This window comes from Calypte anna, chromosome 5 (genome assembly GCF_003957555.1).
Source record: "Calypte anna isolate BGI_N300 chromosome 5, bCalAnn1_v1.p, whole genome shotgun sequence".
NCBI lineage: Eukaryota > Metazoa > Chordata > Aves > Apodiformes > Trochilidae > Calypte > Calypte anna.
Window position 1 is genome coordinate 15,422,694 of NC_044250.1, and position 14,434 is coordinate 15,437,127.

At 47.3% G+C, this 14,434-nt stretch overlaps 1 protein-coding gene across 1 annotated transcript in view; it reads right to left on the reverse strand.

Moving 5' to 3' along the window:
- MUC2 (mucin 2, oligomeric mucus/gel-forming) overlaps positions 1-14,434 on the reverse strand; it is a 48,161-nt gene that overhangs the window by 5,728 nt on the left and 27,999 nt on the right. The window contains exons 36-52 of the mRNA XM_030451551.1: positions 13,902-14,129; positions 13,293-13,496; positions 12,646-12,873; positions 12,005-12,229; positions 11,368-11,589; positions 10,776-10,952; positions 9,886-10,467; positions 9,253-9,471; positions 5,677-8,288; positions 4,400-4,574; positions 3,641-3,888; positions 2,461-2,644; positions 2,126-2,330; positions 1,311-1,489; positions 617-686; positions 251-351; positions 58-89 (exon numbers count right to left, since the gene is read on the reverse strand). Coding sequence (XP_030307411.1) covers positions 58-89; positions 251-351; positions 617-686; positions 1,311-1,489; positions 2,126-2,330; positions 2,461-2,644; positions 3,641-3,888; positions 4,400-4,574; positions 5,677-8,288; positions 9,253-9,471; positions 9,886-10,467; positions 10,776-10,952; positions 11,368-11,589; positions 12,005-12,229; positions 12,646-12,873; positions 13,293-13,496; positions 13,902-14,129 — 5,891 coding nt within the window. The remainder of the gene's footprint in view (positions 1-57; positions 90-250; positions 352-616; positions 687-1,310; positions 1,490-2,125; positions 2,331-2,460; positions 2,645-3,640; positions 3,889-4,399; positions 4,575-5,676; positions 8,289-9,252; positions 9,472-9,885; positions 10,468-10,775; positions 10,953-11,367; positions 11,590-12,004; positions 12,230-12,645; positions 12,874-13,292; positions 13,497-13,901; positions 14,130-14,434) is intronic.

Genomic DNA, 14,434 nt, shown 5'->3' on the forward strand with positions numbered 1-14,434 from the left:
CAGTGGACTCCACTCCCCTACCCCCAGCCCCAGCCTGGACTTGAAATACAAAAGTACCTCTCTGGGTGTCTTATCCACTCCAACACAGCCTGTGAAAAACAACAAAATAAATTTCCATTATCAATTATGTATTAATAGACTTCTCTACTATAAGTTTTGTACTTGACAGAGTCAGACTGATGTTGCATACACGAGAGATAAGCAACAGAGAGGAAACAACCAAGCAGCCAAGTCAGTCAGCAAAACTCACCACAGGTTTTCACACAGACATCCACACCCGAGTCATAGAGCATTGTTCCATTGGGACAGAAACAGCCTTCCACTTCTTTAGCTGAAGTTTCATTTTGTTGACTGTGTAAGACAAAATGTTCAGAGGAACACCATCACTGACACAGGCACAGGGGTGAAGGTTGTGCCAAACAAACTGGTGGCAAATGATCTGCACATTTAGGGACTGGCATTGCCAAACAACACAATGAGCACAGCCTTAGGATACAGGGATGGCAAATTCAACAGTTTAAGACATAACAGCAGGCTGATTCCTCTCATCCATCTCTGCATTAGATGTGACTGCACAGTTCCATGAGCTGTAACTGACAGTGAAGGAATTCTTTACCTTGCTTTGCAGGTTCTCTCTGTGACAGGACCACATGCTCTGTATTCTTTACCCGGGGGACATTTATAAGCTGGAATTGGGGAAAAAAAAGGAGGAAGAGCTCAGTAAAAATATCATATAAAAGCCCCATGGCCTCATGCCAAGAAATTAAACACTGACTGCTCATTTTGTGATGTATTTTTGACAATCTTGAGAAGGAAGAGGGGAAAGAAAGCAGGTATCAGACTCTTGTCTCTGAAGGGAATGATTTTATGCAGTTTAGCTATAGAGGACCATAAGGAGCTAAATCCAAAAGTTAACATCTTTACTACAATTTCCTTCACAGTTCCTGTCTCTTTTGCACAAGTTATGGAAGGGGAGGGTATTCCTAACCTCTGTCCTCTTCTTTCTACAGTTGAAAATGAATGCATATGTCACTGAACACTGGGAGCTGCACAAAAATTTCTGTGTACAAAGAAAATCTGCCAATGAACATGGTTTGGGCACAGTTGATATTTTACAGGCTCATTTAACATCCTATTGTTAGACTGCTACCTGTAAAATTACTTAAGGATAGAGGCTGGTGGGGTTTATTGGTGTCTTCATTTCTTGGAAAGCAATATGAGTTCGTGTTAGGAGACTGTTGCTGAAGCAGTTCCATATAAATTTCCCTAACAGGTCAGGATAAATGGGCAGGATAAGGATAAATACTTACAGCAAACACCACTGGTGTGGCTCCTCCACTCCAGGCACACCCCCTGGTCAGCACAGGTGGCAGCATAGATCTGCAGACTTGAGCATTCCAGGTCTAAGCTGGGAAGTACACAGCTATCAAACACACAGGCTCTGTAGTACTTTTCAGGCTGGACAAATTTGTGGCATGGCTCGAACACACTAGGAACAGAAGCATTTATCATCATTAGTTACTGAATTCTTTAATGAGCTCCCCATGTTATAATGTGGTAACAGTGGTGCTTCAGGAGATGTGAACCACTATTACATGAGAGATTTTTACTAACAGCACTTCCCTCCACTGCAGACTTTCAAAATATCTTAAAGTATTCTCCCCTCACCTACAAAGCACTCAGGAACCAGTATTTTCTGTCCAGGAGCTACATGAATATCACTGACTGCAACCATGATCTGCTTCCTAAAGAGATTTTGTGTGTTTGAAACTAAAAAGGTTTGCTTTAATTCTGACATGACATTCAAAAAATGACAACCTCTTGTTTTCAGTTGGACTCTGTTTTCTGCTGAGTGGAGGAAAAGGCAAGAGCATGGAGCCAGTGGAAGACAGAAAGCATACAAGAACAAGAGGACACCAAGAAAGGTCAGTGTGTAGCTGCCAGAAGGCTGGGAGCAAAGTATCAACAAAGAATGACATCTAGAAGCAGAAAAAGGAATGGAAGCAACCCATTAAACTACAAGAAATGGAGCAATAGTTAGAAATCATTTTTATTCAGAAACAGATCCTAAAATTGCCACGTAATTTGAAGATCAAGTGCTTATAACTGTTAGAGGAATCTGTACCTTCCCAAAATAAGCTCACAGATGGAAGATTCTTTGCAAGGCTGTGGTGTGGTTGTGCTGGGTACTGTTGTGGGAGCCAGGCCTGGAGAGCACTGTGGTTTGGAGGGATCAACAACTTGCCAGTGATCTGCCATAGTTTCACAGTTCTTTGCAATGCTTCCATCTGGCAGCATACAGTCATCTGCTGTCTTGTTGTTGCAGGTACCTAAAATTGGTAAGGGGAGAAAGAATTCACTCCCAGATTTGTTACCAAATTCCATCAATTTTGTGGCAGGGCTGTCACTTTGCCATTTGTTATTTTCTGGAAGTGCAAAAATTCCAAGAGTAAGCCTTACCACACTGTCCATAGGTGTTGTTGCCAAAGAGGCTGTAGGGCATTCTGATAGAAAAGGACAAGCCATTGTAGGTCACATTCATTTTGAGAGCAGGGATTTCCACTACCCGGTTTATGCCTGACTCATAGATGCTCACACCAAATTTTTTGTAGGGCAAAGCCACTACCTGTTTGTTTACTGTCACCTGGTTAGAGAAAACAGAAAAGAAACATATATTTAGATTTAGAAAACAATTGAGTGCTCATTACTCTGCATTGGAGATAGAATGTAAAGGCAAATAATGTGCTTGCAGTTTGTAACAAGGGTCCCTTAGTTTGCTTTAACAGATTTATTGGAGTGACTGTGGCACTGAAGACACCCCATGAAAGTACAATATAAAATTCTCCTAAATTCCTAGTGCATACAGGTTTAACTGTCTTGGCATAAAGGAAACATGGTGTTTCACTAGTTACATGCCTTAAAAACCATATGCCTGTGGGACTAACACCACTACTTTAACACAGCAATGAGATTTTCTTGCTTTTGAGAAAAAAGAGGTCTAAGTGTTACAAATTTTCAGTAATATGCTGCAGCCCTACTTGTATTATACCCACGCAGTAATGCACAAAAATAAACCAAAGAAACCCTACAAGAGCCTAAAAACAAACACTTCCCACACAATTTTGAAGTCCTAAAGCTGGGGGACCATGTTTACCAATGAAACATAAATAAGAGGCCCCCATTCTGAAAAATATTAAAGGTGACACCAAACAAGGCTAGTGATGGTACTTTAAAATAAAATACTTAAGCCTGGTACTTCCCCGTTATATCTAATTTACATTGTAGCCTCCCATGCAACAATTATTCTTTTCCTTTTTATGAATTAATATTAATTAAATATTAATTTATTTTATATCCTTAGATCTTCACAATTTGATGATGTTTATGTATTTAGGAGCTGTAGGACCCTCCAAAGATGTGAGATACAAAAGGAAAGAAGCTGTAGAATTTTTCCCCAGAATCAATCGAAAAAACAGTTCTTCAAAGCAGTCCTGTTTTATTAACCAGAGAGGCATTAAATCTAAAACACAGATTGCTTTTTAGTTTGGGTTTTGGTTTTTTTTCCCTAACACTGTAAATCTGGCTGATGCTTTGTTAATATTTTAATCAGGAAATCAGGGGTTAACATTTATTTCAGTACCTCTACTTCCAGAGTGTTGGGTCTGATGGTTGCTATGCGCACTTCCTGAGTCTCGTGTCTGACAATAATTGTCCTGGGACAGGAGACTTCATCGTGGGCATCACAGTGGTAGTTATCAATGTAGACACCAAAGTTATCAACTTTCTTGGTAATCTCTTCCACAAGGACATAGGTACAGTTCCCTTGGTAACTGTAGTAGAGGCCATCAAAAGTCATGTAATGGGGGTCTCCCCAGCCAGTGCAGTAGCCTGCAAAACACACAGCTAGGTTAGCTCCTGGGTCAGGTCAGACTGCAGTTGAGCTTCTCCTCAGTGGTCAAGCAGAACTAAGTCAATTGAACTGAGCCCTGAAAGTGTCTGGTTTGCTGTTAGTGATGGTCAGCCCATCTGTTGATGGATACTCTTTATAAACTTAAATATTTAAAGGTGGATGAGATAAATCCCACCCCTACAGAGTGTGTCTGCAGAGATAAACCTTTACTGATAATATGAACATTAAGATTCCAGCCTACAGATGTCTGCATCTGGACATTTAAATCCTACCTTGGGAAACTGAATGTGTCCTACTCACAAAATATGCAGAGATTATGACAAATTAAGTAAGAGCCTCAATTAGTAAGAGAGAATCAATGAATCACTCCAAACAGACCAACACCAGAAGTCACAGTCTTGTACAACACTTGTCCACTGATAAATACTGTTGCTCTTGATACTGGTACCATTCCCATGGGAGATCATAGTCACCAGAACATATACTTACAGTCACACTCCCAGTGCCAACAACACCCGTCCTCGTCAATGACTGGCACAGGTGAAAGTCTGTTGGAACAGGTGGGTTTAGGAGGTGGATTGCAGATGATGGGAATCACTTCAATTTTGTTGTCTTCTATGCATATTGCCTTGGTGCAGTTACACAGCCACCAGGACTCACCTGGCTGTGTTTGGGAAGAGTTGGGGGAGGAGGGGGAGAGAGGCACAGAAAAGAGAGAGAAACCTTATGAAGAAGTCAGAATGACAACAATTATGCCTGAATAACTTTTGCAGAGCTGTAAAGTTCAATATACTTATTCACAATTTTTTTTTCTCAGCAGAAGGCTGAACATGGGAAGGAGGTGCAACAATCAGCACCATCAGGGCCTGCAGGATGAGCTAACACTGCTGAGAGCTCCTAAGCAGGAGCAGGAACCTCAAGTGGAAATTGCTTTTTTTTAGTTTCAGCTATCCAGAAGTGAAATGTCTGATCTAATCTTCTCATCACCTGGATTTCCTCTCTAACCAACAGTGACAGACATCAGTCAATACCAATGATCAATATGATCAATCCCCTTCCATGGCTGCCCAGAAGAGCATTGCCTAAGGTAATAATGTGCATGCATCATGATTTCATAAGGTTTTTTTCTATCTACCACCAGTTTTAGCCATGCATAGTTTTTATCCCTGCAGGACTACTGAGCAAGCTGGTAGATAGCTCAGCTGTGAGGAGGCTTTAGGTGTGTCAGAGGGAGAGGGATACAAATAACTGCAAACTCAGAGTCAAATGTCACAATCGTTTGAATCATGATTGTTTCACAGTCCTCTCCTGAAACCAGACTGTGACCAAATGTGACTCATGTCAAATTTCTGTGCAGTTCAGTCCTGTGGGTTCTTGTTGGGCCTCACTGTTAACACCCTCACTGTGTTAACACTCACTCTTGGGCTATTCAAAAGTAGAAACAGAAAAAAATGGTTTAGTGCCACTTAGCCCTGGGTTGCCTCCTCATCAAAGCTATCCTACAATAAAGAGAAACACTGAACTGTGATCCAGCTCCTTGAAGAAAGCCTTTTAAAAACTGTCCTTGAAGAACCAACAGCAGTCTATAAACTATCAAACCAAATATCATTGTAAATCAGTGCTGATACCAAAAAACCAGAAAGTACCATGGTACTTCCTTTCCTATCCCAATTAAGACCTACTCAGTGTGTTTCCTAACATGGAAATTATGTGTCCAATCTCTATACAAATCAGAATGCTAAAAAAACTTCATGAAAACTACTCACTGCATATGATTCATTAGGGAAAATAGAACAGTTTCTTCCAGGAGTGGTTGTTGGTGGAGTTGAAGCAGTGACTGGAGTAACTGTACTGTGTGTGGAACTTCCTGGGATGGTGACTGCAATTGATGTTGCTTTGGGCCCAGAAGTACTTGTTGAGACAGGAGAAGTGATTTCAGAGGTGGTAGTGGTTGTGGTGATGGTGGTAAAATTACTAGAGGTTGTTCCTGAAGTGGTAGTAAAAGATTCTGTTAGAGTTGTACCAGAGGTGGTAACTGGCACAGTGCTTGTTGGTACTGGTGGTGGTGCTACTGTAGAGCTGGCTGTAGGCTCTGGGGAGGATGGTCCTGCGGTTGTGGTGCTGACAGCAGTGGTGGGTGAGCCTGTTGGAGGACTTTCAGTGGTAGTGGGCTCATGGGTGGATGTTTCTGTTACTTTGGTGGTGCTGTGGGGAGAGGGTGTAGGGCCTGATGTGGTGAATTTGGTGGTTGTTCCAGATTCAGTTACTCCAGGAGTGCTGACTGGAGGTGACACAGGAGTGCTAGCTGTAGGTGTTGGGGAAGATGGTCCTGAGGTTGTAGTGCTGACAGCAGTGGTTGGTGATCCTGTCAGAGGACTTTCAGTCCCAGTGGTGGTGGGCTCATGGGTGGATGTTTCTGTGACTTTTGTGGTGCTGTGGGGAGAGGGTGTGGGACCTGAAGTGGTGAATTCAGTGGTTGTTCCAGGTTCAGTGGTTGTTTCAGGTTCAGTGACTCCTGGGGGTGTGGTGACCAACTCTGTGTTTGTTGATTCTGGTGGTGGTGATGGAGTGGTGCTGGCTGTAGATGTTGGGGGAGATGGTCCTGAGGTTGTGGTCTTGTGAGAAGAGGGTGTGGGACCTGAAGTGGTGGATTCAGTGGTTGTTCCAGGTTCAGTGACTACCCCTGTGGTTGTTGATTCTGGTGGTGGTGGTGGTGGAGTGGTGCTGGCTGTAGATGTTGGGGGAGATGGTCCTGAGGTTGTGGTCTTGTGAGAAGAGGGTGTGGGACCTGAAGTGGTGAATTCAGTGGTTGTTCCAGGTTCAGTGGTTGTTTCAGGTTCAGTGACTCCTGGGGGTGTGGTGACCAACTCTGTGGTTGTTGATTCTGGTGGTGGTGATGGAGTGGTGCTGGCTGTAGATGTTGGGGGAGATGGTCCTGAGGTTGTGGTCTTGTGAGAAGAGGGTGTGGGACCTGAAGTGGTGGATTCAGTGGTTGTTCCAGGTTCAGTGACTACCCCTGTGGTTGTTGATTCTGGTGGTGGTGGTGGTGGAGTGGTGCTGACTGTAGATGTTGGGGGAGATGGTCCTGAGGTTGTGGTCTTGTGAGAAGAGGGTGTGGGACCTGAAGTGGTAGATTCAGTTGTTGTTCCAGGTTCAGTGACTATCCCTGTGGTTGTTGATTCTGGTGGTGGTGGTGGTGGAGTGGTGCTGACTGTAGATGTTGGGGGAGATGGTCCTGAGGTTGTGGTCTTGTGAGAAGAGGGTGTGGGACCTGAAGTGGTGGATTCAGTGGTTGTTCCAGGTTCATTGACTGCCCCTGTAGTTGTTGATTCTGGTGGTGGTGGAGTGGTGCTGGCTGTAGATGTTGGGGGAGATGGTCCTGAAGTTGTGGTCTTGTGAGGAGAGGGTGTGGGACCTGAAGTGGTGAATTCAGTGGTTGTTCCAGGTTCAGTGACTACCCCTGTGGTTGTTGATTCTGGTGGTGGTGGTGGTGGAGTGGTGCTGGCTGTAGATGTTGGGGGAGATGGTCCTGAGGTTGTGGTCTTGTGAGAAGAGGGTGTGGGACCTGAAGTGGTGAATTCAGTGGTTGTTCCAGGTTCATTGACTGCCCCTGTGGTTGTTGATTCTGGTGGTGGTGGTGGTGGTCCAGTGGTGCTGGCTGTAGATGTTGGGGGAGATGGTCCTGAGGTTGTGGTCTTGTGAGAAGAGGGTGTGGGACCTGAAGTGGTGGATTCAGTGGTTGTTCCAGGTTCAGTGACTACCCCTGTGGTTGTTGATTCTGGTGGTGGTGGTGGTGGAGTGGTGCTGACTGTAGATGTTGGGGGAGATGGTCCTGAGGTTGTGGTCTTGTGAGAAGAGGGTGTGGGACCTGAAGTGGTGGATTCAGTGGTTGTTCCAGGTTCAGTGACTACCCCTGTGGTTGTTGATTCTGGTGGTGGTGGTGGTGGTGGAGTGGTGCTGACTGTAGATGTTGGGGGAGATGGTCCTGAGGTTGTGGTCTTGTGAGAAGAGGGTGTGGGACCTGAAGTGGTGGATTCAGTGGTTGTTCCAGGTTCATTGACTGCCCCTGTAGTTGTTGATTCTGGTGGTGGTGGTGGTGGAGTGGTGCTGGCTGTAGATGTTGGAGGAGGTGGTCCTGAAGTTGTGGTCTTGTGAGGAGAGGATGTGGGACCTGAAGTGGTGGATTCAGTGGTTGTTCCAGATTCAATGACTGCAGGGGGGGTGCTGATGAACTCTGTGCTTGTTGACAGTGGTGGTGTTGACTGATGAACAGTGGTGCTTTCGATTTCTGTTGTTCTAGTTGTTGACAGTGGGGTACCTGAAGGAGTAACTGGTGTGCTGGTCTTTGTTGCTGTTCCTGATTCAGGTGTTGTACCCACTGTAAAAAAGGGAGAAAACACAGCATTATATTTTAAGTAGGGTAATGCCATTTGTTATTAGCTTCATTTCATTTTCTAATAAGCAAAACTAATTAAACAAAGCTAATCATAATATATTTAGGTGTCTAGGGTTGAGGAACTGATGGTCTTTAAGGCCCCTTCCAACCCACAGCATTCTCAGATACTATAATTCTAAGATGATACTACAATACTAGAAACTCCAAATTCACCTTTCTGCTTTTTCCTTCTCATGTGACCATGAAAGTTTTCATTATGGGTCCTTTTTGGGCTCTTTTATAAGAGTTTCTGATAAGCAATTTATAAAATATTTAATATATTCAGATTCCATCTCACAGCCATGATGTGAGGAGTACACAACAGAGAAGGGTACAGCCATAATGCTGGGGGACAGGAGGGAGTAACATACACTGCTTCTGCACAAACAGACCACAGGGACAGCCCTTCAAATAAAATTAATTCAGATTTATGGGAAGTCAGGCAAACTCCTTTATGTTCAAAGGAAATATAGGAACAGGTGGCATACTGACACAGAGACAGATTCATGGGGACATTAGGGGTCTCACACTGATGACAATGAGGGGGTGTCACATTTATGACAAAACTTTTGCTTGCTTGCCAGCAGTACAGGCGATGCAGGAGAATAAAGCTCATGGGAACACTGGGACAACAGAGGAATGCAGGGACTCAGTCCACAGCAAGGAACAACCCACAGCCTGAAACCTTTCCCCACACCACAAAACCAAGCCCCACTCTATAAAGCAATGGTTGAATTCCAAGATCTTATAAAAGGTCCCTTCCAATTGATACTATTGTAGGATTATTCTGGAAGAACACATCAACTACACTCCCTCTGAAGGGAATATTGAAGACATATCTGGGAGCCAATAAACACTGAATTCTCCGGTATGAAGGCAAGAAATGAAAACACAAGCTGAGAATTACCTATAGCTTCTGAGGTCGGGGGCAGTGGGGTTTTGGTGATAATATTTCCTGGAAATGTAGGTGTTTTGACAGGAACAATTGTTGTTGTACCCAGCGTGCTGGTGGTGGTGCTTTCAGAGGGACTTGTGCTGGTGGTAGTGGGAGGCTTTGATGGTGTTGGTCTGGCAGCAGTTGTCGATACCAGCAGGGAGGGCGCTGTGCTAGTGGGTGATGGTGGCACTGTTGTAAACAGCATGAAAAGAGAAGACAATGTCACAAAAACAGGCTCAGCTCCCATGGCATGCCATGGGTACCTCTGATCACATCTTCCCCAGCTGAATGAAAAAGCTCAGCAGAAGCAATAACAAGATCCCATCAGTTCAGTGTCTGTCCTGGGCTGGGGCACCAGGATGAAAACCTCCTCAGAGTGCTGCTGTACTCAAGGAACACAGGAACCACTGCTGAGCACCCTTGCAAGATTCTCATTTCTGAACCAGACAGAACAAGGGCTGTCTTTGTGCATCTGCTGTTGCAGGTGATGCACAACAATTCCTCCCACCTCTGATCCCACAGAGAGGACACAAGTTGAGGTGTGCACCAACCATCACAGCTCCTACAGGAAGCCAACACAGAGAGCAGAGATCAGACAAGTACCTGAAGGTAATACAGTGGTGTATGTTGGTACAGGCACAGATGTGCTTGCTGTAGTTGTTGTGGGTGTTGCTGTGCCACTTGTTGTTGTCCCCAGGGTGCTGCTGATGGGGGTGCTTTCAGTGGTGGTGGTGATGATGGTGGTGGTGGTTGTAGGCTCTGATGGCGTTGGCCTGGCGGTGGTTGTTGATACAGTCGAGGTGATTGTGGGGGGTTTTGTAGGTGTTGATGGAGGTGGGACTGTTGGTGTAGTGGGGCCAGGAATACACTCTGGAATGTCAGGGATGCAGCAGACACGGATCTCATAGTTGAGGCAGACTGGCATTGGAATTATACCTCCTATCTGCTGATCTCTGTTGTTACAGGTCAGCCCTGTCTCCACATCACATTTCACCTCCTGCCCTAAACTGGCAATGGGAACAGTCGGGAATTTGGTTGCTCTGCATGTGATATTCACAGGTTTCTCACAGACCCAGGAGGAGTTCTTCTTCTTAATATTCTCAAAGGTTTCATAGTCACCACCATTTCTGTTAGAACTGTTTGGGTAGCTCACATCTATCCAGCCTGTCCAGATGCATTCACACCCTGTGGGGAAACAACAAGAGGAACCATTGGAAGCAGGGAGAAGAGAGACAGCAATCCAGGCACCATGACAACTGTGGGTGACACTCTGGGCAACCACTGCAAGCAAGGGTGCCCCTCAGTCACTAATAGGCACACCTCTCAGCCAACCCTGCTGGCAACTCAGCTCACTTGCAGGAACTGCTTTGCCCCCTTTGGGCCCACCCAGCAAACTGGGACCAAAGCAGGCACAGGCACTGCACAGGCAGTGGGGTTTTGGTGACTGTCTATTACTGACTGGCATTGGGAACATAGTGTCAGTGGGAACATACCAGGAAGGGAGGTTGTTGGGCCAGTTGTTGTTGTGCCCACAGAAGTGGTGGTCCCCCTGGTGGGGGGTATCGTGGTTCTAGTGGTAGTGGTAGGTCTCAATGGTGATGATGTTGGCAGGGTGGTGGTTGCAGATACAGGTGGGGAGGGCACTGTGCTCGTTGTCGATGATGGTGGGGCTGTTAGAAACAGTAAGGAACAGAGAAGACACTGTCACAAAACCAGGCCCCATCCCCACTGCACACCTTGCTGCTTGCTGAACACATCCCCTCCATCTGAATGACAAAGCTCAGCAGCAGCAATAGCAAGATCCCATCAGCTCAGTGTCTGTCCTGGGCTGGGGCACCAGGATGAAAACCTCCTCAGAGTGCTGCTGTACTCGAGGAACACAAGGACCTTAACCAAGCACCCCTGCATGATCCTCTCTTCTGACTGCACCTGAACAAGGGCTGTCTTTGTGCATCTGCTGTTGCAGGCCAAGCACAACAATTCCACCCACCTCTGATCCCACAGAGAGGACACAAGATGAGGTGTGCTCCTTCACTCATAGCTCCCATGGGAAGGAAACACAGAGAGCCGAGATCAGACAAGTACCTGACGGTGATGCGGTGCTTGGGGAGGTTGTTGTGTGCACAGGTGTGCTTGCAGAAGTTGTTGTGGGTGTTGCTGTCCCAGTTGTTGGCTCTGGGGTGTTGGTGGTGGTGGTGGTTTCAAGGGGCCCTGTGGTGGTGGTGGGAGGCTTTGATGGTGTTGGTCTGGCAGTGGTTGCTGTTACAGGTGGGGAGGATGCAAAGTTTGATGTGGATGAAGGTGGGACTGTTGTAAACAGCATGAAAAGAGAAGACAGTGTCACAAAACCAGGCCCCACTCCCAGTGCATACCATGGTCTCTCTGAACACACATCTTCTCCAGCTGAAGGACAAAGCTCAGCAGCAGCAATAGCAAGATCACATCAGCTCTGTGTCTCTCCTGGGCTGGGGCACCAGGTTGAAAACCTCCTCAGAGTGCTGCTGTACTCGAGGAACACAAGGACCTTAACCAAGCACCCCTGCATGATCCTCTCTTCTGACTGCACCTGAACAAGGGCTGTCTTTGTGCATCTGCTGTTGCAGGCCAAGCACAACAATTCCACCCACCTCTGATCCCACAGAGAGGACACAAGATGAGGTGTGCTCCTTCACTCATAGCTCCCATGGGAAGGAAACACAGAGAGCCGAGATCAGACAAGTACCTGACGGTGATGCGGTGCTTGGGGAGGTTGTTGTGTGCACAGGTGTGCTTGCAGAAGTTGTCGTGGGTGTTGCTGTCCCAGTTGTTGGCTCTGGGGTACTGGTAGTGGTGGTGGTGGTTTCAAGGGGCCTTGTGGTGGTGGTGGGAGGCTTTGATGGTGTTGGTCTGACAGTGGTTGCTGTTACAGGTGGGGAGGATGCGGTGCTCAATGTGGACGAGGGTGGGACTGTTGTAAACAGCATGAAAAGAGAAGACAGTGTCACAAAACCAGGCCCCACTCCCACTGCATACCATGGTCTCTCTGATCACATCCTCTGCAGCTGAAGGACAAGGTCCAAAAACAGCAGGAACACTTCCTGTCAGCTCTGTGTCTGCCTGTCCTGGGCAGAGGCACCAGGATGAAAACCTCCTCAGAGTGCTGCTGTACTCAAGGAACACAAGGACCTTGACCAAGCACCCCTGCATGATCCTCTCTTCTGACTGCACCTGAACAAGGGCTGTCTTTGTGCATCTGCTGTTGCAGGCCAAGCACAACAATTCTTCCTACCCCTGATCCCACAGAGAGGACACAAGATGAGGTGTGCTCCTTCACTCATTGCTCCCATGGGAAGGAAACACAGAGAGCAGAGATCAGACAAGTACCTGACGGTGATGCGGTGCTTGGGGAGGTTGTTGTGTGCACAGGTGTGCTTGCAGAAGTTGTCGTGGGTGTTGCTGTCTCAGTTGTTGGCCCTGGGGTGCTGGTGGTGGTGGTGGTTTCAAGGGGCCCTGTGGTGGTGGTGGTGGTGGGAGGCTTTGATGGTGTTGGTCTGGCAGTGGTTGCTGTTACAGGTGGGGAGGATGCGGTGCTCAATGTGGACGAGGGTGGGACTGTTGTAAACAGCATGAAAAGAGAAGACAGTGTCACAAAACCAGGCCCCACTCCCACTGCATACCATGGTCTCTCTGATCACATCGTCTGCAGCTGAAGGACAAGGTTCAACAGCAGCAACAGGAACACTTCCTGTCAGCTCTGTATCTGCCTGTCCTGGGCAGAGGCACCAGAATAAAAACCTCCTCAGAGTGCAGCTGTACTCGAGGAACACAAGGACCTTAACCAAGCACCCCTGCATGATCCTCTCTTCTGACTGCACCTGAACAAGGGCTGTCTTTGTGCATCTGCTGTTGCAGGCCAAGCACAACAATTCCACCCACCTCTGATCCCACAGAGAGGACACAAGATGAGGTGTGCTCCTTCACTCATAGCTCCCATGGGAAGGAAACACAGAGAGCCGAGATCAGACAAGTACCTGACGGTGATGCGGTGCTTGGGGAGGTTGTTGTGTGCACAGGTGTGCTTGCAGAAGTTGTCGTGGGTGTTGCTGTCTCAGTTGTTGGCTCTGGGGTGCTGACACTGACGGTGGTGGTGGTGGGAGGCTTTGATGGTGTTGGTCTGGCAGTGGTTGCTGTTACAGGTGGGGAGGATGCGGTGCTCAATGTGGACGAGGGTGGGACTGTTGTAAACAGCATGAACAGAGAAGACAGTGTCACAAAACCAAGCCCCACTCCCACTGCACACCGTGGTCTCTCTGACAACATTCTGTCCCACTGAAGGATAAGGTCCAACAGCAGCAAAAGGAAGACATTTTGTCAGTTCAGTATCTGTCTGTAGTGTGCAGAGGCACCAGGATGAAAGCACCTGCTGTACTCAAGGAACACAGGCACCACTACCAAGGACTCCTCCATGATCCTCTCTTCTGTTGCACCTGAACAAGGGCTGTCTTTGTGCATCTCCTCTCACATGCAATTCACAACTCTTCCCACCCCTGATCCCACAGAGAGGACACAAGATGAGGTGTGCTCCTACCCTCATTGCTCCCATGGGAAGGAAACACAGAGAGCCGAGATCAGACAAGTACCTGACGGTGATGCGGTGCTTGGGGAGGTTGTTGTGTGCACAGGTGTGCTTGCAGAAGTTGTCGTGGGTGTTGCTGTCCCAGTTGTTGGCCCTGGGGTGCTGGTGGTGGTGGTGGTTTCAAGGGGCCCTGTGGTGGTGGTGGTGGTGGGAGGCTTTGATGGTGTTGGTCTGGCAGTGGTTGCTGTTACAGGTGGGGAGGACGTGGTGCTCAATGTGGACGAGGGTGGGACTGTTGTAAACAGCATGAAAAGAGAAGACAGTGTCACAAAACCAGGCCCCACTCCCACTACATACCATGGTCTCTCTGATCACATCGTCTGCAGCTGAAGGACAAGGTCCAACAGCAGCAACAGGAACACTTCCTGTCAGCTCTGTGTCTGCCTGTCCTGGGCAGAGGCACCAGAATAAAAACCTCCTCAGAGTGCAGCTGTACTCGAGGAACACAAGGACCTTAACCAAGCACCCCTGCATGATCCTCTCTTCTGACTGCACCTGAACAAGGGCTGTCTTTGTGCATCTGCTGTTGCAGGCCAA